This window comes from Passer montanus, unplaced genomic scaffold (genome assembly GCF_014805655.1).
Source record: "Passer montanus isolate IOZ18808 unplaced genomic scaffold, ASM1480565v1 scaffold3, whole genome shotgun sequence".
Taxonomy (NCBI): domain Eukaryota; kingdom Metazoa; phylum Chordata; class Aves; order Passeriformes; family Passeridae; genus Passer; species Passer montanus.
This window is the reverse complement of record NW_024367707.1, coordinates 697008-719555: the sequence shown is the minus strand read 5'-3', so window position 1 is coordinate 719555 and position 22548 is coordinate 697008. Positions and strand designations below refer to the sequence as shown.

Genomic DNA, 22548 nt, shown 5'->3' with positions numbered 1-22548 from the left:
GAAAAGTTCAAAAATACTCTAACTAAATTTCAGTGTTTTCTATTAAAGTAAGGCCAGAATAAAGACACATGATATGACCCATCTGCACAACACAAGAAAAGTAGTAACTGTCCAGGGCTCCATGCAATATTGATTAGGAGACTTCTGTTCTCCTGCACTACAGGAAACTCTTCCTGACCTGGTCAATGCTTCCACCTCAGGACAAGTGTTCCTGCAGCTGGAGGAGGTGATTGCAGCCCAGGCTGGGGAAGGAATGCCCAAGAAGAACTTTACTAAAGCCCATGGCACTGCAGGTCAGGTATTGAGCAGTATTTTCCTTACTGGACCAATCAACTGGTTAATTCATGGCCTCTCACCACAGTAAAATTTGACATGGCAAACCAAAAAACCATGGAAGTTTAAACAGAGAAGAAATCATAAAGAGGCCAGTAGTTATGCTGTTTCTGTTGGAAGAATGGCAACTGATTTCAGCATATAAAACATAGTCACATTAAGGGTTTTTACATCTTTCTGATTGTTCATCTTGAATTTAGAGTGATGAAAAAACTTTACACTCCTTAATGTTAAATTTCTACAATTTATTCTTTCATCACTTGCTATGGGACACTAGCATTTTATTTCTTCTGTTCTCCCATGCATCATCTCCTCTTCAGTTTGCATATGTGGATAACACATGTAAAATAACTACAGCAGTGCAGTAATGTAGTATTGAAAAAAACAATATCCAAGACTCTCTGTGAAAGAATTTAGAAGGAATATTAGAAAAAACCACTAGAAGGAGCTAGCACTATGTCAAATTTCAAATCAGTACAATAATTTAAAATATCAGTGGTTTAAGGGGCAAATAATATCTTTGTTGTTGGGAAAAGTTAAATTCACATTCTTTATTATCTGATTATTAATTTTTTAAGCTAATACAGAAAATATACATTAATTACTGATATGCTACATATCATTAATTAGGAATAGTTAACTTTCTATTTTGGTATAGCAGTTTGTCCCTTTTGAAAAATTCATTTTACTGAAAATATCACACATATGTCATAATTGGCAGTCATGTGTTCTGTCTTGCAAATAAGAAAGAGCTGGCCACATGATGAAAAACTAGATATGCTAAGGTGGTTACTCTCTTTGATAAGATTTATGGAGTTAAATTCCTATTCTGTAAAAATCTAGAGCAGATTCACTCCTGTATTAAGCTGTCTTTCCTCTCTACTGACTGACAGAGATGGATTGCCTTGTCTTATAATCCAAATAAACAAAGACAGTTTTATGTTGCCAAAAAATATCACCGAGTCTGTCCATAAACACACTAACAAGTAGAAGTTTGATGGCAGAACTACATTGAGTGGAAGCTTTGCTTCTGAATAGTCTTCCTTCCCTTGATTTATCAATACAAAATATGGAACGAACTGATATTTTCCGAAAGACCAATTCAATTGCAAAAAAGAGAACCTGAATTGCACTACTGGTTTAGTATCACAAAAGCAAATACAAAATTGGGAAAGCAAAATATAAACACCTATACTATGTGTGCTAGTCAGGCAAATTGACTTCTTGTCAAGAACACTTACTGGTCTGTAGCTGCTTTTCTCTGGCATGCATGTCAGCAAATATTTGTTTGAAATGGCTGGTAAAAGCAGCAAGGTCAGCATCCAGAAACACTGGTGCTTGTTCTTTCTCTTTGAGTCCTTGACTTTGAGCCTTTAGCCTTTCAATCTGAGGCTGCAGGGTTGACATTCGAATGATTTCATCCTGCAAATTCGAACAAAAAAACCCATCAAGATATGGCTACACAAGAAATGAAACTAGTGCCATGAAATCACCAGTTTCAGTGCACATTACACAACTGTTTTGCTTCCAAATACATCAGTTACAATACAAATCAATTCAACATTTTAAATCTTTCCTCACAAATCAATACCTCTACTCCCAATAAAATTCTTGATTGAAATCACTGCTTAAAGCCACCTTAGAGTCACTTTCACAGGACATATTGCTCAAAGAAAATAAGAACGATTGTACATTAAATTTTCAATCCTAAGGAACATCTTTTTCATGTGAAGATGGAAAGAGAAAAACACCACATGTACCATAATCCTGGACCCCAGTCTGTTAGATTATGTACAGACAAAAATGAAGTAGAAAAGGAGAGATGAAGATGCCCAGTGATTTCTAGCAGCCTCACACAAACACCTTAGAGGCTGAGGTTAAGTTTAGGATAGCACAGAGCAGCTAGAAGGGACTTTCAGGGAACATCTGTTCCAATGGCCTGACTACTTCAGGGCTGACGAGTTAAAGCACATTGATAAGGACATTTTCCAAATGGCTCCTACAGACTGACAGGCTGGGGCCACCCACCACCTCTCCAGGAAGCCTTTTTGTTACACTCTTCAAACACCCTCCCACCCCAGTCTAAACCTCCCCTGGCACAGATTGGAACCATTCCCATGCATCTTGTGCCTGGATACAAGGGAGAAGAGATCAGCACCTCTCTCTTCACTCCCCTTCTCAAGAAGCTGTAGAGAGCAATGGGGTTGTGCTATTATACCCTGTATACACTGTCATATATGCAACTACAGAATATAAAAGAAATGAGCAAAGTAAGCCAAATGTACAGTTCATAGCAGAGATATTCAAAGAAAAGTTTTCTGCATGAGAACAGAGATCTCCGTAGGCACAATGCCAGCTTGGAAATACCTGAAAATTGAAGTAATAACATAGATCTCAATTTTGTGTCCAATATTGTCTTGTTGAGACCTACTTGGTAGAGATTTCCTAAAGTCAAACTTCTACAAGTATATCATGCAATTTATAATGCAATACTACACTTCAATATATTACTGTTAATCAGTATTTGCTTGTAAGCTCTCCACCCACAGAGCTGTCTACAGTAAGAAAGAGAAACAAATTCCTATGGTGGTACAGCACACAAAAAAAACAATTAGGAAAAATTATAAGTGAATTGGTGTGACAGTTTTTTGTACAACTCCCGTGATTCTCTTATATTATGACAGAAGAATATTCCTCCATTTGACTACACAACCCACACTGAATCAAAACACAGGATATGTAAGAAATAAAGTGATCTGCAATGGCAAAATTTTGGACTTTAAGACAATGTTCAGGCACAGGTCCTTAACAGAAATGAAGAACAACGTTTTCTTAATGAGGAACCAAAGACACAGATTTTTACATTAAAAATAAATATGATAAATACTTTAGGCCCACAGTTCCCTCTAAGTGTCTAAGTATCCTAATAACGAAATATTTGGGGCAGATTTTTAAAGACCCATATCTTGGGTTCTACTGCCTCTTTATTTCTTTACCAGTCTTTCCTTTCCTTGAACACATATATTCAATAATTACTTTGTAAATCCAAGGAGTCCATTTACCATTTTTATAGTGAAATATTGTAGGTCATAATCTGTCCCACTGTTGGAACACCTATGAAGCACAATATCATAAAAAACTTGAACCATCTCTAACCTTGCATCTTTCTAACTGAGTTTTTACTGTAGCAGGATCTGTTGCTGGTGAGGGTTGTGTTTTCAGCCAGTTTTCTGCAGCAATTGCTGTCTGCTCCAGTTGCTGCAGCTGGGAGTAGAAGTCAATGATGTTATTTTGGTACTCCAGCCATGCCAGTCTTTCACTCAGCAACTGACAGAACTCAATCCAGCGGCTCTTCAGCTGCTCTGAGGCTTGTCTAATGTTGTCAGGATTCAGACCCTCTAGAAAAACAAGAGAAGATGCTTAAAGATAAACAAGTTACAAAGAAAAGGAGAAGAAAAGTAGGATAGTTTAACAATTCAATTTCTCGATTTGAGAGCTCATAAATCCAGTTAATGATTTATCACCAAATAACAGCTCTGAATCTACAGATGTTACACATTAGTGGCGGAAGCATATAAAAAATATTTAAAGTTGCTGCCTGGGTACTTTTGTTGCTATGGGAATGAATTATAAACTACATTAAAGTACAAGAATGGGAATAAAGCAGAAAGTAGAGATACAAAACATAAAGCTAATTAAAACTGCTGTAAGAAATAACCAAATGCCTGACAGCTGGATTTTGAAAACTCAGCCTGGACTGAAATTAGATTTTAATGTACAAGACTGTTGCTGGCTTTTCTTCTATAAAAAGACTGATTACAATTAATAGGAACTATATTCGACAGTTTCTGGTAATCCAACCCATCTATTTTGCATTATACACTATTTTAGAAATATCATAAACACTAAGGTATGAACAAAGGACCAGATTAAACCTCCATCTAGGCCAATGACCATAAGGAGACAGTAAGAACAGAGCCAAGAAACCACAGGTGATGCTTCTCTATAGTTGTTTTCAAAGTGATTTTCTTCTCTGATGTAGTTTGCCTATTCCTGTAGGCCAGTCCTGAGTGTCCAACAATGACCATAAGGAGACAGTAAGAAGAGAGCCAAGAAACCACGGGTGATGCTTCTCTTATGGTTGTTTTCAAAGTGATTAGTTTCTCTGATGTAGTTTGCCTATTCCTGCCTGTTGTTCAATAATCATGCTTATAATAAAGTTCATAAAATAAATCTGACTTTAGTTACTGTGGACAAGGTAATTATTTAGAATAATTAAAAGGTTGAAGGAATTTTCTTCACTTTCTGTGAAGAAAGTAAAGTAATACATATGAAAGATAAAAAACAAGTCTTATAATAACATAATTCATATCACTTTGTAATTTGAACTCAGGATGACTTCAAAATAATATTAACTTAATCATCTCATTTAATTTTCAGTGGAAGTTTAAATGTAATCCCTAACATTTTTAAAATTGTAATGACATGTAATGTTACACATGGCAATAGGGCCAACACTGATTCCAAAATGAGTAAAATTCTCAAATCACTGAGCAATGCCATATGCTTAAGAACATTTTTAATAACATCATCACATAGTCATACAATAGCCAACCAGTTAAACAGAAGCTATGTTTTTATCAAAATAATAAAAATTAGAGTACTTTTCTTTCAAGCAAGTTTAAAAGCAAATGAGACAAAAGCCTTCCATGCTCCACTTCTGCAATCTCTGATACACTACTGAGTATGGCTTTTCTGGTTTGCAATCTGCACTCCAAATCTACAGGAAAATTTCTTTATCAGGATTAAAAAATAGTAAAATTCATGGCAATTTTGGAAGGTAGTACATAGGAAATTACCACTAAATACTGTAGTGATGAGACAAAAGCCTTCTGTGCTTCACTTCTGCAATCTTTGATACACTACTGAGTATGGGTTTTCTGGTTTGCAATCTGCACTCCAAATCTACAGGAAAATTTCTTTATCAGGATTAAAAAATAGTAAAATTCATGGCAATTTTGGAAGGTAGTACATAGGAAATAGAGTCCTAATTACCGCTAAATACTGTAGTAAAAAGTAATAAAAAGTACTAGATTTTTTTGTAATAAAATATTCTAAGGAATTGCTATAATGCATGCTATATGGTAAACCACACTAAATGATAATTGGGGATCATGGCTGTTGTGGAGCATCATAGTGCTCTGGCAAATCCTGTTCTGGATCCAACTCAGGGCTATTTAATTCAGAGTTGCTTGGAAACAGCCCACTTGGAAACAGACTGTGCAGTAACCTGATAGCAATTCTCTGGATATGCCTTTCTCTGGGATGGTGCCCCAGCCAAACAAATCATACAGCATTTCAAAAAGGAAAACTATTGAAAAAACCAGAAAGCCCAGTACTCTGGGAGATAATGGGTGGTGGTTGGAGCAGCTCCATATCCACATTATACTCAAAAAACTGAAGAGAACATTTTAAGGACTGATCAAGGATATAAAATGAACTTTGAAGCATGAAGAGGTAAAAAAGGATTTTGACACATCTTAATAAAATCCAAAAGTGATCTTGTCTTCTGTGAGTGTGTGTGTGCATCTGGGGATGTGGTAGCATAACTACATTTTCTAGAAGTGTAATGTCTAATGAGCATGTGAAGAGGCAGAATAAATCTGAATGGCACAGCACATTTGAATAACAGCAATCACAGACAACCAGGCAAACAGATACTGACTCTTAACAACAGCAAGAACAAACATATGTATAGACAATAAGACTTCAGCTATGCTGTATTTTAACAATTGTTTCTGTTGTGACTTGGGTATAAAAATGCTGTAAATTTACAACAGGGAGCAGATTATCTTTGCCATTGTGTTCATTATTATCTCTGAACCAGGAAGACTTTGCTTGTGAGTTTGGCAGACTAGATATAAAAAGATCGCTCTATTTATTCCATTTTTCCTTTCTTTTCAGCTGCCACAGTCTCCTAAGTACCATTAAGCAAGATTATGATTACCAGAAGTGCAGTCATGGATTCTCCATATATAATAATACTTTTCACTGTAATATTTTCTTCTAGGATTCAGACAGGACTGTATTTCAGATGAAAATCTAGATTCACGAGATCCTCCTTTCTCATTTTGCTCATAGGTCCCTCTTCACATGACACATTTAAATATATGAAAATAGCCACTATTATTCAATATTTCCTTAATTCTTTTATTTAACATCTAACCTTTGAGTCTAAATGTGATTCCATAAATACATAGAGAAAGAAATACTTTTGGTCTTCATGTTTCTGAAGTGCACAGTACAAATCTGGTTTATGCACAGTCATGTTTACTAAAATATTGCAGAGATGCACCTTCATTAGGCAGAATATCATGCTGCAAGGAAGATAAAATCTCTATAACATGTGTTTTTAAAACTCTTATTTCTCAGTCCATTCAGGTAAATCAAAATTGTCCATCAGATGCCAGCATGTCATTTCCAGAAGGATGTAATAAAATGGCTATTACTTGCACTTGAGTTCATTTGGGCAAGTTTGACCCATTGGGGAAAATCAAGAATTTCACAGAATTATGAAATCATTAGGGATGGAAGGGACTTCTGGAGATTACCCAGTCCAATCCCTGTGCCAAGGCAGGGCCACCCAGAGCAGGTGGCAAAGGAATGTGTCCAGGTGGGGTTTGAAATGCCTCCATAGAGGGAGCCTTCATGACTTCTCTGGGCAGCAGTGGGTTCCAGTGCTCTGCCACCCCCCAAAAAAGGAAATACTTCCTCTAGTTGAGGTGGAACTTCCTGTGTTTTATTATTCCTTAATAAACGCCATTATTACTTGAAATAATGGACTTATTGAATAGTCCTATTTGAAACTTTCTTCTGTGATAGCTACTGATTTCTTGACTAACCTAAGCAACTTTACCAAGACATACCAAAAGTGTACAAGCAGGCAAAAAAACAATATAAAACTCATTTTCTGGTAAAACATTATTTTATGAAGAGTGGTTTGTTCATAATCTTTTCATGTTTCACATACTAAAAGCTTCTGGTATAATCATTGTATAAATATACTGTACCCAGAGGAAACAGATCATTATCTGAAGTGCATTCATTAATTTTATAAGCTTGTATACTGCACATAATAAATTGTTCCTGAATATTTTTAATTGTGCAGCACCTTACATGCAAGTGCTTTGGAATTGCCACTTAATATGAAATATATCTTGTTAAGTGCATCTGTCATTTGCACAGTTCTGTGATAGAATAATGTAATATTATTTGGTTTCTGTAGCTTTCGACTTGTGTAACTTACAAGATAATGTATTTCTTCCACAGAATGGTGGCAATTCAAAATTACATGTTTTATTGCAACAAATTGATTTGTATTCACTTTAATGCTTCCTGTCAAAATTTTCTGATTATTCATTTTGATATCCTGTTTATTTTATTGTAAACTACTATAATAGCCAAGTGTCCACTCCAACTGCTAAATTACTTCACTTATGCACCAACAGATTTTTTATTGTATTTTATAATATAATTTAGGAAAGAAGAAAAAAACACTTTTTTTTTTTTTTTTCTAGAAACAGTGGTAAACAGAATATGTAAGTTTTCACTGATTGCAACCATCAGTCTGATGGAGCAAGGACAGGCAGAGCACAGCCCATGAGGGTGGCTGGATAAAGAAACATCCACCAAAAAGCTGCAATGGTTTCCCTTGTGATGGGAAAAGCCCTTCAAATGACAATGTCCAGACACGCTGCCTACAAACACTGGAACAGCTGTGCTGCGGGAGAGGGCACATCTTTCCAGGGCAAAATACTTCTGCTGACAGTGGCTGACAACATTTACGTAAGGCTGGAAGAGTGTCCTGTGTAAATATGTTTCCTCAGAATATTTCACTCTGCTGAGGAACAAATAAATTAAACCCTAAATAAACCAACCCAATTCTCTCCAGAATCCTGGGGTTTTTTTTAACATATTCTCTCTCCTACCTATCACAGAAACAAAAAAGGCAAGAAAATAAATATAAATTTTCAAAAATGGAGTTCATCACCATTCTGAACTTGCCCTTATAATCCACCAGAGGTCTCTTTTTATGCTCTTCATCTATTACATTCAGAATCTTCCTTATGAGCAAAGTGAAAGAATATTTTAAATATTAAATAAAGCCAGCATATTCAGTGCCAGCATAATTGGAATCTTAAGGAATCTAATAATTATTAGTCCAGATGTAATTGACATAGAATAAGCAAAAATTAACAATACAATTAAAATTTCCATCACTTGACTTCTGAACTAATCTATGCCTTAAATCTGTTTGCCTTGTGTGGTCTTTTAATTATAGATGCAAATGCATGACAATCATCAATTCAATCACTGACTTGTTTCCCTAAAGAATAACAGTAGGAGCATCATCATTTTTGATCTGTGAATTGTGGTAGTTAGAAAGATTTTTCATTACAATAACATAGTATATCTTCCCTCCACTAGATGTTGAACTGCACATCTCCCACAGGCAATCCATACAGGCACATTAATTAATTCCAATTTATTCCAGTTTTATGGAAAAGAGTTCCACCAATGGAACAAAAAGGTAAGAAGGAATAATTAGGCTGTTCCAAAAATGTTGTTTTTGAGATTCAGCAAATCTTTCTTCTTCTTCTTAGTGAATACAACAACCAAAAAAAAATTAATGTACAAAAGACACAAACACTATAGAAACTTAGTTAAATTACCGTGGAAAATACAAAGCTGCATAACTTTACTACAGTTTGAAATAAAGTTTTAAAGGTAATATTTTTATTTAACTTTTAGTTCAGTTTCAGTTGAACTAAATTGCAACCATAAACTGAAATTAGATCATAATGATTGGAAGAAAAGGCAAATAGAGAGTATGTTGAACACAAAAGTACAATGGCTTTACAATGGCAGTTAACTTCCTCTACCCTCAAGGAGTAATTTTGAGCATCTCACAAGATATTCCAATTTTCCAATTCTTTGTTAAAATCATCTCATAGTTCTCACCAGCTAATGTTAATTATTTATTCTACTCTCTACTGCTGGCAATTACTGCATTAATTAACTATTCCAAACACTATTTTTCAATCTGCCTTTGCATTAGTGAAGCAGTGCAAAGTCCGATAAATACTCAAAGTTTCAAGTCCAGAGGAATTGTTTCTCTTTTCAAAGGGATTGTTTCCTCCCTAAAACCATGATAATAAGAGAACTTAATTTTCACAGCCAATTAATCTGTCAGCCACACTAGAATGTTTTTTCTACCAAGGTTACCAGAATATAATGCATGGCACTCAGAGCAGCGGACAAAGTTGAAGAAGCTGATAAAGTTATGCTGACTTAATTAGTCTAACCTGTGCCTGCCACCCAGTTGGAAGATATGCTTCCTTAAAAAAGAGGTGTGATTTGAGAAATACTGGAAATATTTGCACATCTAGCCAAATGTAAACCATGAATAAGGATGGACCCATGGACTAAGGGACAGAATAACAGTCTTGAGTTAAAAATCCATGGGAATAATTAAGACAGAATTTAGTCTACTTGATAACATGACATGGTAGGCACTACAGTGTAGGGAAAGCATTATGTAAGATGGTAGTGAGTTCAGCAACTAACACCAAAATTAAGTCCTCATAAAGTACTACATAATCCAAAGAAACTAAACTGGAATTCTTGAGGTGCAGGTCTGCATTTGTCCAAAGCAAGAGTGGGGAATAGTTAAATATGCCCCAGACAGATTCTGCCCAAAATAGGAATCTCAATGTGTCAACATGCAAATTTCAGATGCTTCCCTTAAAGTTATATACAAACAATTCTCCCAGGCAGAAAGCATAAAAAGTCTGAACTTTTTATATCATGAACCATGGAAAAGTGCCCAAATTATTTCAAACAGGGTGGAGATGTTATCAGACTGCCTTCAGTATATTCACAGAGTCTGGGAAGGGACTCACTGTCAATTCTTACAGTATTGATAATTAAATATGTCCTGCAGATTAAATATGGTCTCTTTTAAAATATTACACCTTCATACTTAAGCAAAATAATTGTAGGATTCCATCAAATTTCTTTACCTTAGCCAGTTAGTATCTCAGACTTAAAGTACTTTACTTTTAGCAATTTAATTATTGATTATTTGTTGTAACAATTTAAGAGAAAATATATGTTCCAAATATCAATTTATTCTGCATCTGTATTTCTGGTAATCATATCAATATGATAGATGTTGGCCAATTTTAATTATTTGATTGCAAGGCAAGATATTCTTTAATATTAAGAACAATGGCATGAGTTACAGTTTACTTTCATTAACTTTTATTTGGGTTTTGTTTTTCCCGTATTTAAAAGTTCAAAAGAATGGTGTAATGTAATAATTTCTTTGGGAAAAAAAAAAGATAGAACTCTTGCACCTATTTTTCTTTGTTCAAGAGTTGTAAAAACTTGGACAATTATTACATTTGAAAAACCAAATCCCAATAAAGTGTTATATTTTCTATGATACAGAATATTACAGAAATATTTATATTACAAAACATACATAGTATATTAAAAGGCATGAAGCATTTTTTCCCAGCTGGTTAAAGTAATGCTTTCGGAGCTGTCGAACTCAAATGTGTTAATGTACTTCAAAGCTTAGAGAACTCAGAAAATAAGATTACAACTTAAATCTCTGCACAGAACAGATTGTTAATATACAATTCATTACAGTGAGTTTCTAACATATTTCTCTGCATGGTACTAAAGTGGTAATACTTTTTTTTTTCCTCTTCTCTAATTAACAGATTTACCATTCAGAAATAATAAAAGAAATATAAAGCAATATCACTTTACCATTCCATTTAGACAGTATGTGCTAATATAATTCTTGTGATAAATATGGACCTGTTCGTTGATCAAATCCCTAAGAAGATTATCTAAAGCAACTCCCAAGTAATTACCATTCACCATCTGTTCCACCAGGGCCTCAGCTGATCTGCTGGCATCTTGCAGTTTTCTGTACTTCTCAGGCTTTTCTCGCTGGATGGCCTGCAGCATGACAGGAAAGGTGACTATTTCAACAGAGGGGTTTCATACAAGAAAGTAATTAATCTCAGGGATGTCTTCTGATTTCTTGAGACTTTTTAACCCATCATATTGCCCTGACTGCCCCCAAGTTTGCAATGAAAGAGACAAGCAACATAAACCACCAGGAAGGGAATCAAAGTCAAATACAGAGTCAGAACATACCAGAGCTGACAAAAGACACATATCAATATTTTATAGACATATAAAAGACATAGCAATTAAGTTAGTTATTCATAATTATTCATAATTCATAATAATTCATAATTATTTGAAGCACAATATTTTTTCAGAAAGGAAATATTATTTTAACAGAATTCCTGTAGAAGCATAGATTTGCTTATTTTCATGGTAAAAGTAAAAAATTACCATTCCCAACCAAATCACAGGGATTCACAGCATTTTATAGTATAAAACCCATATAAAATTTGATTGCTCATATTGCTATTTTATTTAAAAACAAAATAACAACTGTAAAATGCATAAAAGACCACATGCAGCAGACACCCATATATGGGCTATTAAGAAAAAGAGTCAAGTGCAGATCTAATACAGGCTTCTCATTACGTTTTGTACTTAAGTACTTTTGATTCGCCTTTCTGTACACAAAAATTGCTCACCAATGTTCAGGCCAGCTAGTAAGTCCTAGTCAAGGCCAGCTGCTAAAATTATAAGATATAGTAGGAATCTAAATTTAAATATCATTTTGGGTCAGTAGAAATACTGGTGGAAAGTAAATTCACTTTAGATCTGACAGCCCATCAATGCTGTCTTGTAATTAACACCATGAAGTCACTTCATTGATTTTAAACTAAATTAGTTGCACAATTTAGGTGTAATTTAGAAGCTCAAAGATGCAACAAGGGCCCACAGTCAAGTTTGATACCAAAAATAAATCAGACTATATATCTCCCAGAGATCCTGACCAACACAGAGTCCCTTAAATCAAATCCCTCACTTTCCTGCAGCAGATACACACATATAAGAGAATATGCTCCCCCAAATCCTACATTAGGTATAAGGAAACATAATACTTGGCCCTGGTTGCAGTTTCCCAGGCTGGCTGATCCCAAGGGGCTTCCCCATCACCCTGTTTATTTCTACAGCAAAGGATGCTACATAGATTTATGTAGCTAGATAGATGCTACATAAATAGATTAGGTATAAGGAAACATAATACTTGGCCCTGGTTGCAGTTTCCCAGGCTGGCTGATCCCAAGGGGCTTCCCCATCACCCTGTTTATTTCTACAGCAAAGGTAGACGCTACATGAATTTAAAAAGGCTCCTTAAACTGAAAAGAAAGCTCAAGTAGGTGTCTAAGAATGCATTTAGTAAAAGAACATATAAATTTATAGACATACATTTTGAAATATTATTTTGCAAATAGATTGTTGCACCCATATGGAATGAATATATACACCTTTGAAAAAACGCTCTTAAAATAACTTTTAAAGTGTGATGTTTAAAACATCTTCAGTTTAACAAGAAACAGCTCCCTGTAAGACATTGCAAGTGAGGAGACACAGGAACTTGGAAGAGAAATTTTCAATTAAATTCATGCTTTTCCTCAGCCTACCTATAACTGCTATCCATTTGTGCATACAGAAATGGTTAAACAGCAGGCTTTCTAACAATATCAAAGATTCTTTTTAACACTGTCACTAAAACAATTTTGGATAAATGAGATATATAAAGAAAATACATTTAGAGAATAATAAAATAGTTTGTATTTTAGAAACATATTTTAATATATAACTCAATTACCACTGAAATATTATGAAGTTTAATCCCACTAAGTTACAGATGACTTTATGAATTATCTCTCATTTTTGTAGGTCAATAAAATCTTGCACGATTACCCAGAACAATTTAAATATTTTCCAAATTTAAAAAGTAAATTAACTCTCTGCAGAGTTCCAAAATCTCTTACAGAATCTTAATTAATACTACTCTGTCTATAATGCCAGCTATAATTAACATGAGAATAACTGCTGAGAACTCAAAGGAATCGTTAAAACACTAAAATATACTGAAAATAATTCTACTCCGTCTGTAACACCAGGTGTGTAATTATGTGTATAACTGTAGTGAGCTGAAAAACATCATTAAAAAAAAACCCAACAAAACCACTTCATAAAATATGCTAAAACTTATCTTTTTAAAATATAAAAGTGATAAGACATAAAAGCTTGTGGAAGACAACCCTCCCCTGCCCAGCATATGCTATGCGTGCAGGAAAACATGGAGAAATGTCCCCCTCTCTCCTGAAGATTCAAGTTCCCAGGTCCTGGCAGAAAATATAAACACTATGTATAGAGTCCTTAAATAAACCTATCAAACTTTCTGTCAACTATTTTTCCCATTCATTTTTATGTAATTGGCATGCATTGCATATTATGCAAATGAAGGTCTAGCACTGGTTACAGGAGGACAAACACACCCAGGAAGTTCAGTGATAACCAAAGGAGGAGAGACTGAGCTCTTGGTTCCTCCTACACAGATAAATTATGTGACCTGGGGAGAAAGGAGGAAATTCACTCCAGTTACTCAAAACAATGAGCACATGTCCCTGTCTTTAGTCTGTAGTGCTGCCATCATTTACCAGACCTCCAAATTGTGTCTTGAGTTTTTAAGATCCTCAGGAGAATTATTTCCATAACCCTGTGTCACATGCCTAGAAATGAATGGAGTAGTCCAGGAAACACCTTTAATTTATCTCATTGGCTCTATTTTTTTCATTTTTTCCTTTACCAAAGGGGACCATACTCTTGATTCAGGTTAATTTATTTCAAAAGTAGAATAGGATAATTTTGAAGGGATTTGTGAAGCTTTGAAACTTAAATTCTATATAATAATATTATACAGAATAATATAATAATAAATTATAATTCTTATTCACTGTAATAGACACTTTTTTACAATAGTGGCTAAGCCACTTCAAAATATCTTTAAATATATAACCTCCCCCCTTTTTAAACTCTTTTTACTTTCTGTAAAAGATTTTTCAGAAAAAAAAAGATACACCAATATTAGAGGGAAAGGTTAACTTTAGAGGCTTCTGTCCAAGCAGAGAGTAATTCTCTTTTGGACTACTTTGTAACAGACAATGCAAATCCATTACAGCCCTTTTTTAATTGATTGAAAAGCATTATAAATTCATTTTTAGCTAAATGCTTGCCAAAGGTAAAGGGGCTATTTTTACAAATCTAAACATTTTATTTGACCTTGAGATTTTAGTTGGCAGTTAATGACTTCATAAACTAGAAAATACTGATGGCTGGAGAAATTTGGATATTATTCATATATCAAATCTACATCTTTCTTTGAGAGCTCTGTGAAAGGATGCAGGGCAGCAGTACTCCCTGACCTCCTGTGGTGGTGACCCATCACCCCTGAGGGCAGAGAGGGCAACATTATCATCACCACCTCTGACAGTGATTCAGCTCTCAAGCACTCACGCCTAAAAAAGCATGCCTGGAAAAGGTCACTAAAACAAAACAAACATATGAGAATGGGACTTCTGAGAATGCCAAGAGAACAAATTTAATTGTCTAAGATATCTGACATTTTCTCTTACATCTGGTCCTTGTGTTTATCTTTGGTTCTGAATTTCCAGGTGCTTCTTCTTGGCTAACCATAACTTCTTTCAATGATTTTTATTTCCAGTTTCTTGTTGCATACTCTCAAATCCAATTTACTACGTAGGATTTACTACCTGAAATTGGGGAGGTTTTTTGCACCTGAACCTTTATATATTTGATCTTGCAATACTGAAATCTCATTATAGCTTAAGAGAAACATGGAAGTCCTGAGTCATTCTTAGGTCTGATTTTAGTAAAATACACATACTAACTGCAGAATATTTATGGTGGGATGCAGTATAACAATATTTACTACATTAATGTTTGGATGTCTCTGTTATTTAGGAGTATGGCTGTTCAACAATGAAACTTCTGTTCTTATGGTTTTGCAGCCTCCCTGCCCAGGTAAGGTAAATATCTTTCTTCTGTATCAGGGAAGGGATATCAATATGTTTCTTCTCCCCAGATATAGGAATGGACTTTTTGCACATATCTCATTTATTCAAGCTACATAATACATCTGCCAAAGGCTAATTTCCTGCCAGGATCTGAAGAGCAGCTGCCTTAGCAAACAGAGTCACTGCATTTCATACAGCCTGCACTTGGCTCTGTCTCCCCCAGGACTTCTCTGAGCTGGGATGGGAGCAAGCTTTTGCGCTTTATGAATCACCAATGATGGCAAAAGAGATTTCCTTGTGGATTTCATTTCCGACATCTCTGTCCCTCTATCAGGCAGCAGATGGACTAAATCTTATGGAAGTGACCCCTCATCCATGAAAAATGATGGGCAGGAGCAAGCTGCCACGAGAAAAAACAACCCTGAAACTAGTAACATGTCCCCAAAAGAACAGCAGAAAAGAAAGTCATCACAAAAACACTCTAGGACTCAGCCCTGACTACGGGAGAGAATAAAGGACAGTTTTGATGTCAGCCAAGCACAGGTGTTCTGTGATAGACCAATTTATTTTTTCATATGGGCAAAATTTCATAAATGATAAAGTAAGGGCAAGATGGGACTTCTGCACATGTGTGTAGGTGCTCACAGGCATGCACATACAAATACAACACTGGGGCATGACTGTGGATGTCAGTGCACATCCTGGTTTTGGCTGGGATACAGTGAATTTCTGCACCTTGCCGTATTTTGGATTCATTATGAGAATAATGAATGTTTTGGGTTTTCTAAGTTGTGCCTATCCTAAGTCAAGAACTCTTTTTTGGGGTGTCTCATGCTCTGACAGTGAGACACCAAAAAAAAAAAAAAAACCAAAAAAACCAAACCAAACAAAACAAACAAACAATCAAAAAAAAAAACAAAACAAACCTGGGAGGGAACACAGCCGGGACAGGTGACCCAAACTGGCCAGGGGAATATTCATTCTACACCATAGAACAACATGCTCAGTGTACACAGTGTACAAACTGGGGGAGTTACCTGAAAGGTCTCGGTCAGCAATTGCATTGTACTTCATTTTCTTGTTGTTTGCTGTTTTCTTTCTACTATCTAAATTACTATTTGCTATCATTATTATATTTTACTTTATTTCATTCAACTATTCTTATCTCAACCTACAAGTTTTGCTTTTGGTTCTCCCCACTCCACTGGGTTGGTTGGGGGGATGAGAGAAGGTGTGGTGCTTAGCTGCCAGATGGGCTTAAAGCACAACAGAACAATAAAATCTATTTCAATTATCTCTCACATATGTTTTCCTTTCTACATTTCATTATTTTTTATATGCTTTCTACAACTTTACTAGAAATGATATAATATCTTAAAACACACACTATCTTGTTTTCCATTGATTTGGGGTTCGTTTTGAGAGAACTAATAACTAAAAGTGTTAGCAAGCAGCAATGAAACTGTTCAAATCAATGAACTGAACAGTGCTTTCTGCTTTGTCTCTCATTTAATGGATGGAGACAGAGATAAGACCAGGAAAAGTCAGGTCAGGACAAGTTTTAAGACCTGGCATTTATAAATATTTGATATTTTTCTTTAGTTTTAAAAAAAAATGTGTTCAAAGACTTAGCTGACTGAAAACCATTCAACACACAATCCATATAGCACTTGTCAAGTGCCATCTTGCAGAGTTCTCACTCTCAAATTAATACAGGCAATAGAATATTTTTTCCCTTAGAGGAACTAGAAACTTCTAAATGATTTTCTCTATAAAATGTTCATTTTAAAAGCACTGATGCTGTGAAATTAAAATGGGTCTTGGTCCTTAAAAATATTTTCAATGGTAATGAATGATACATATAAATTTTTCTTATATCTATTTAGAATTACTTTGTCTCAGACCTTTCTTGCTACAAAACAGATTTTTTCTGCACTTTTAAAGGAAAAAAAAAAAGCTGGAAATCTGTTTGTTAACAATTCATTTACTAAATTTCCAAGGAGATGAAAGGAATATCTGGAATATCTCCTGCTATCTTTAGTGTTGAATTCAAACTTTAAATGCTCATGCACTGGTCAAATTCCAAGCATGTTTCTCCAGTGTTATGTGTCCTTCACCAACTGAAATGAGACCTGGATAAACATGGTAGGTAGTGGCCTCCCAGCCCCAACATTCTTCCTCAACTCCAGCAAAGGCAAGGCAGGAGATAGTGGAATTCCAGTGGGGACAAAAGGAGGTCTGTGGTTCACCCACCTCCACCCCTTCACCTGCAGCAATCACCACCTCCTCAAAAGCAGAGAAAGGAAAAAAGAGGAAGGTGAGCCATGGCTCCTGGATCCTTTAATGTTTTTATAAAGTCTTTACAATACGAGGTAAAGCCAATGGGAAACCTGACAGTGCAGGTAGCCTGAGTAATCTGTAGGTCAAGAAGAGCTAATTTTCATCCTTGAAATAAATGTGCCTCAAAATGTGAATACAGGAAGGGGAAATAAGTATTTTGTTTCTCTTTTTTTTCTATTTCTTTTAAAATTTAGATTAGAGCACTTGGAAAATTAATTGCATACCTATCAATGTATTAGATAAATACTATTAACTTGGTATGAAAGCATGTGATCCCATGAAATCGACTCTGTGTATTTGGTCCAGTCTACATATATATGTATATTTATGTATATTTCATATAACATGAATTTGTTGCAAGAATTAAAGATATTCCATTTGAATGCATAATTTCTAGCATTCATGACAACATAAATAACTAAAATTATTTCAAGAAACTTGGAATTTAACACGGAATTTAAAAATGTACACTTAAAGTCATAAAATTCCGTGTTATTCAATCTTATCATGGCTGATTTGTGATGGAAAAGCATAAAATGAGAAAAAAAACCAACAGCAAATCTAAATTAAATACAGTAACTTTGTTTCATCTCTTTGGGCTCTAGGAGTGTCTATCAACATGGGTTTTAATGACATTCCACACCATACTATGCTGCTATCTAAAATAATTATAAAAAACACCTCTTTCTCATCTTGGAAAAGATGGGCATTTTTTCATTTATCTACAATAATTAAATAAGGAAGAAAATTTGTAAAAGTTTCATTTCAAGAACTAAATTCAGTAATTCAGTCTATGGCACACAGACACAATACAAACATAGCTACTTCTTAAGGAGTGCAGAACCATTCACTTCGTCAGGAAAGAACAGTTTTTGATCCTCATATGGTACTACAACACATTGAAAAAAAAAACAAAAAACAATATAAGCCCTGTGGAAACTGGTGATTGTCATATATATTTTACAGCTCTGTAATGGAAATAGATATAGATTTTCTTTAGCATCCACTCCAGTGCACTTTTCATATTCTTCAGTTTATGCATGTATAATGTCAAGATATTAGTACAGAATGGAGTTGCATATTTAAGTAATGATAACTTAATATAAATTTATAACTTTAAATATATATGTAAATTTATATATATAACTTAATAACTATATATATTTTGGTATAACTCTAACTAAGACTGTCATGGATCTACAATACCTTAATTAAACATGAATATGTATGAGGAAAAAGAACAACAAAAATCTATGTGTTCAGACAGCCTGTGTAGTAATTTTGGTGCCAAAATCTGAAATTCACAGAAACACTGAACGCTTCTAAATTTATCTCGGACAATCAATGCTTGTCAGTCTACATTTGAAATCCTTTAAACTTGGACTCTGAAAGCACTTTGACAAGCTAATACAGACTACCAGACATGCACACGAGTACTTTCTCCTACATTGACTCTTTCTCTGAGGTCTGAGAGGTTCCCTTCTTTCCTGAAGATGGCAAACTCAGGGCTCTGCAGCAGTGCCTCGGAGCGGGTCATCCAGCTGTGCAGCTCCGTGGTGTCTGAGTCAAACCTGAGAGACACAAAAGTGTAACAGGACTTTCAACTTCCACAGTTCCTGAAAACAGGGTTGCCAGCAAACATGGTTGTTTAAACAAGGGAATAAACAGCAATTTCTATCAGCAAAATATAGTTTTAAAATCCCATATCTCATCAGAGAGTTCATAAAACTATTCACTCTCAAATTTAGAAACATAGAAATACTTTTTCATTTTTAAGACCCAATTTGACAACTGAATAGATGCAATAATTTTCACAGCAAGTATTCTAATTTTTCAAGCTGATGTTTTTGGAAGATATGAGACAAATGTCAGTCAGTGAAGAAAGAGTACCACAAGTCCTGTTGGATGAGCTGAGGATGTAAGGCCTATCAGTCTGACCAAATGCAGCCTTCAAACCTTAGAGCTTGTAATGATGATATTTGGAAGGATATTCAAGCAGAAAATTTGATGAAAGTAGTTTTTTCTGATTAACTCAAATTTGATGTAGAATGTAATCACTAATCAACAAGTAAAGTATAATTTTCCACAGTTAAAGCTTTAAAAGCAAAAATTAAGATCCTCAACTCTCTACAATTAATTTATAACTAGTTTTTACTCTACAGCCCTCTTTACTACATTCTGGCTTCTTTCATCAACTCCTTTAGACCTGATCTTAATTTGTGTTAATCACTCTTCAGGTAATGCCTCAAAATGCAGATATTTAAATTACTAATGTCTTGAAATTTTAAATTGTGATTCAGTATCTACTGTAGTTTTTAAACCAACAAGCTTCAGACAATATTTTTTCTCAGTTATGCCACACTCTCTGCTTGATTGCATTTCTTTATTGCACTGTATGTTCTAATATTTATATCTCTCTTGCAGCTGACTTTCCTTCTGCAGCAATATGGTAAACACAATAGAACAGAAAGACCTGGGGGAAAAAAAATAACAAGCTGTATCTTTCAGTTTGCTTTGTGACTATAGGTTGTATCATTTGCATACAATTGAAAATCTACTAAAAACAGTAACTTGAACAACAATTATATGCCTGGAGGAATTAATTATTTTATAAAAATACACTTCATTTATACAAGGATTTATACTTCTAAAATAAAAGCATGTAAGGCAAAACCAGGTGCTACATAAATCTACATATACAGAAATGAAACTTGAATACAAGAAATAATTTCCACTTGAGTTATTATTTATGCTTCCTTTTTTCCTTCTCCAGTGCGATTTTTTGAATTCATAAATAATGAAAGCAAAAGAAAAATAATTGCACACTGCCTTAGTCTCAGTCCAATGTTCTACATTCAAATTTTAAACTCTTAGGAATAATTTTGATAAAAAATGTTCTGATCATATTAATTGAATACTCATTCAAGGAGAAAAAACTGTGACTTTGAAGTATATGGAAGGTGTAGAAACCTTCAGCTTTAAAGACAACTACAAATTCTAAGGCAAAAGAAAAAATAAAATTCCCAGATGGTTTAAGGAATGTGTTCTAATCCCTGAACACAAACTCCACAGTCAGTTGAGAGCTTCCTACTTCAGCTTTATGTCTGATCATTAAATCAACTGCAATTCTTGAAATAAAATGTTATCCTTTGTTCTACAAAAAATAACTGCATATTTGATGATTACAAAACACCAGACATCTGACAGCAATGAATTTTAGCAGTCCCTGAGTACTAAAGTTCCTTGACTGCAGGTAAAATTGTATGAGTTCTCGCATTTGATCCATTCTGAAGCTGCAGGCAAGTAGAATCAGTGAGACCAACTCTCTGACATATAGCCTGCTCTTACCCTGCAACAGGACAGAAATTGACAGAAAAATGTTTATCAGTGATCAATTCTTCAAGAAAAAGGATTTAGCCCTTGCCTTTGCAACACCTGGAAGAGGAATGGGAGCATTTGGGATAGTTTTGACAGTAAAACAAAATAATTAGGAACACATCTCATGGCCCAGAGAGCCATCAGATGGTGGCAAGTATTAGACATAGATCTTTAAGGACCCTTCCAACTGAAAGCATTCTGTAATATGATATGATTCTCTGAAATGACAAAGCTGATCCCACATAACAGATTGCTCTGCCACTTGCAGTTTCTTCTGAAGATAAATATAATTTCTGAAACAAAGCCTCCTGTTCAAAAAAGGGCAATAGAGTGGGGGGCAGAAAAGAATTAAAATATGTAGAAGTTAAGTCTAAGTAGCTTTTTGCAGTACATAAATATCTTTAACAGAAAGACATCTTGCCTAGTGAGACAAAAAAATCACTCTGTCATGTTGATCTCATGTAAAAGGAGGAAACACTAGTAGAATGGCATTTAATAATTTTGCTTTAGTGATTGGATACTTCCTTTCTGAGCACAGCTGCAGTGAGAAATTATATTAGCTTTAGATTGATATCAAAGTATAAATAGAGTCTTTAAATCTCCTAGGAACAAGAATAATTTAAACATAAAATAGTGCAAGACTGCCTTTCTGTCCCAACAAACTTCAGTTCAGGTAGAATTTGCCAAAAGAGATCAATGGAAGATCCTAAACCAAAAATCACGTGAGAAATTATTCCTAACTACTTTAATTTAACATGTACATTGTCAGGCTCCCCACTTAAAAAATTCTATTTGAAGCAGAGGATTTATTCTTCATGCTTTTGTTTTCCACTTATTGTTTTCTTCTGCTGTTCCACAAGAGAAATACTATTTTTACTGGTCTCACAGCCCTCTCCTTACATGCCAGCACATGTCAGCTGAGTTCAAATGGAAATTTGTTTTTATTGTAAATAGAAACAAATTAACTCTTGTCACTTAGTGATTTCCATAATTTTTTTTTTATTAGACAGGGGACTTCTGGTAGGACAAATGTATCCTATTCTGGTGGGTATTTGGGTTGGAAATTCCATGAAGAGAAAGAGAAAAACATGATGCAATTTTGTTGTTAAATGACTCAGAAGTGAGGCTTATCATGTATTTAACAGAGAAAGGGAAAGCCAGAAAAAGGAGTCAATTTTGAACAAATACATGGTGATCTAGTAAGTAAGTTTGAAATGGGAATATGAAGTGGGCATATGGCTTAGGATGATCCAGAAAATCAATTTGTGGAGAATTTTCCATGAAAATGTGACTGGCATAGATCAAAAATATGAAAATGTTTTAAAATATGCTTCGAGCAAAGAGATATACAAACAAACTCAGTGTTGAACAAGTTCGCTTAGGAACACGAGGTGCAAAGCATCTTCCTGTCATGTGGCCATCATGGTATATAATCTTATCTCTAAAC

General features: G+C 34.7%; 1 protein-coding gene across 4 annotated transcripts in view; it reads right to left on the bottom strand.

The window, feature by feature from the left end:
- The window catches only part of DMD (dystrophin), a 1159435-nt gene that overhangs the window by 653575 nt on the left and 483312 nt on the right, over nt 1-22548 (bottom strand). For all 4 annotated transcript variants that reach the window (XM_039714180.1, XM_039714179.1, XM_039714182.1 and 1 more), the window contains 4 exons: nt 19171-19294; nt 11280-11367; nt 3490-3731; nt 1575-1755 (listed from right to left, as the gene is read on the bottom strand). In XM_039714180.1, coding sequence (XP_039570114.1) covers nt 1575-1755; nt 3490-3731; nt 11280-11367; nt 19171-19294 — 635 coding nt within the window. The remainder of the gene's footprint in view (nt 1-1574; nt 1756-3489; nt 3732-11279; nt 11368-19170; nt 19295-22548) is intronic.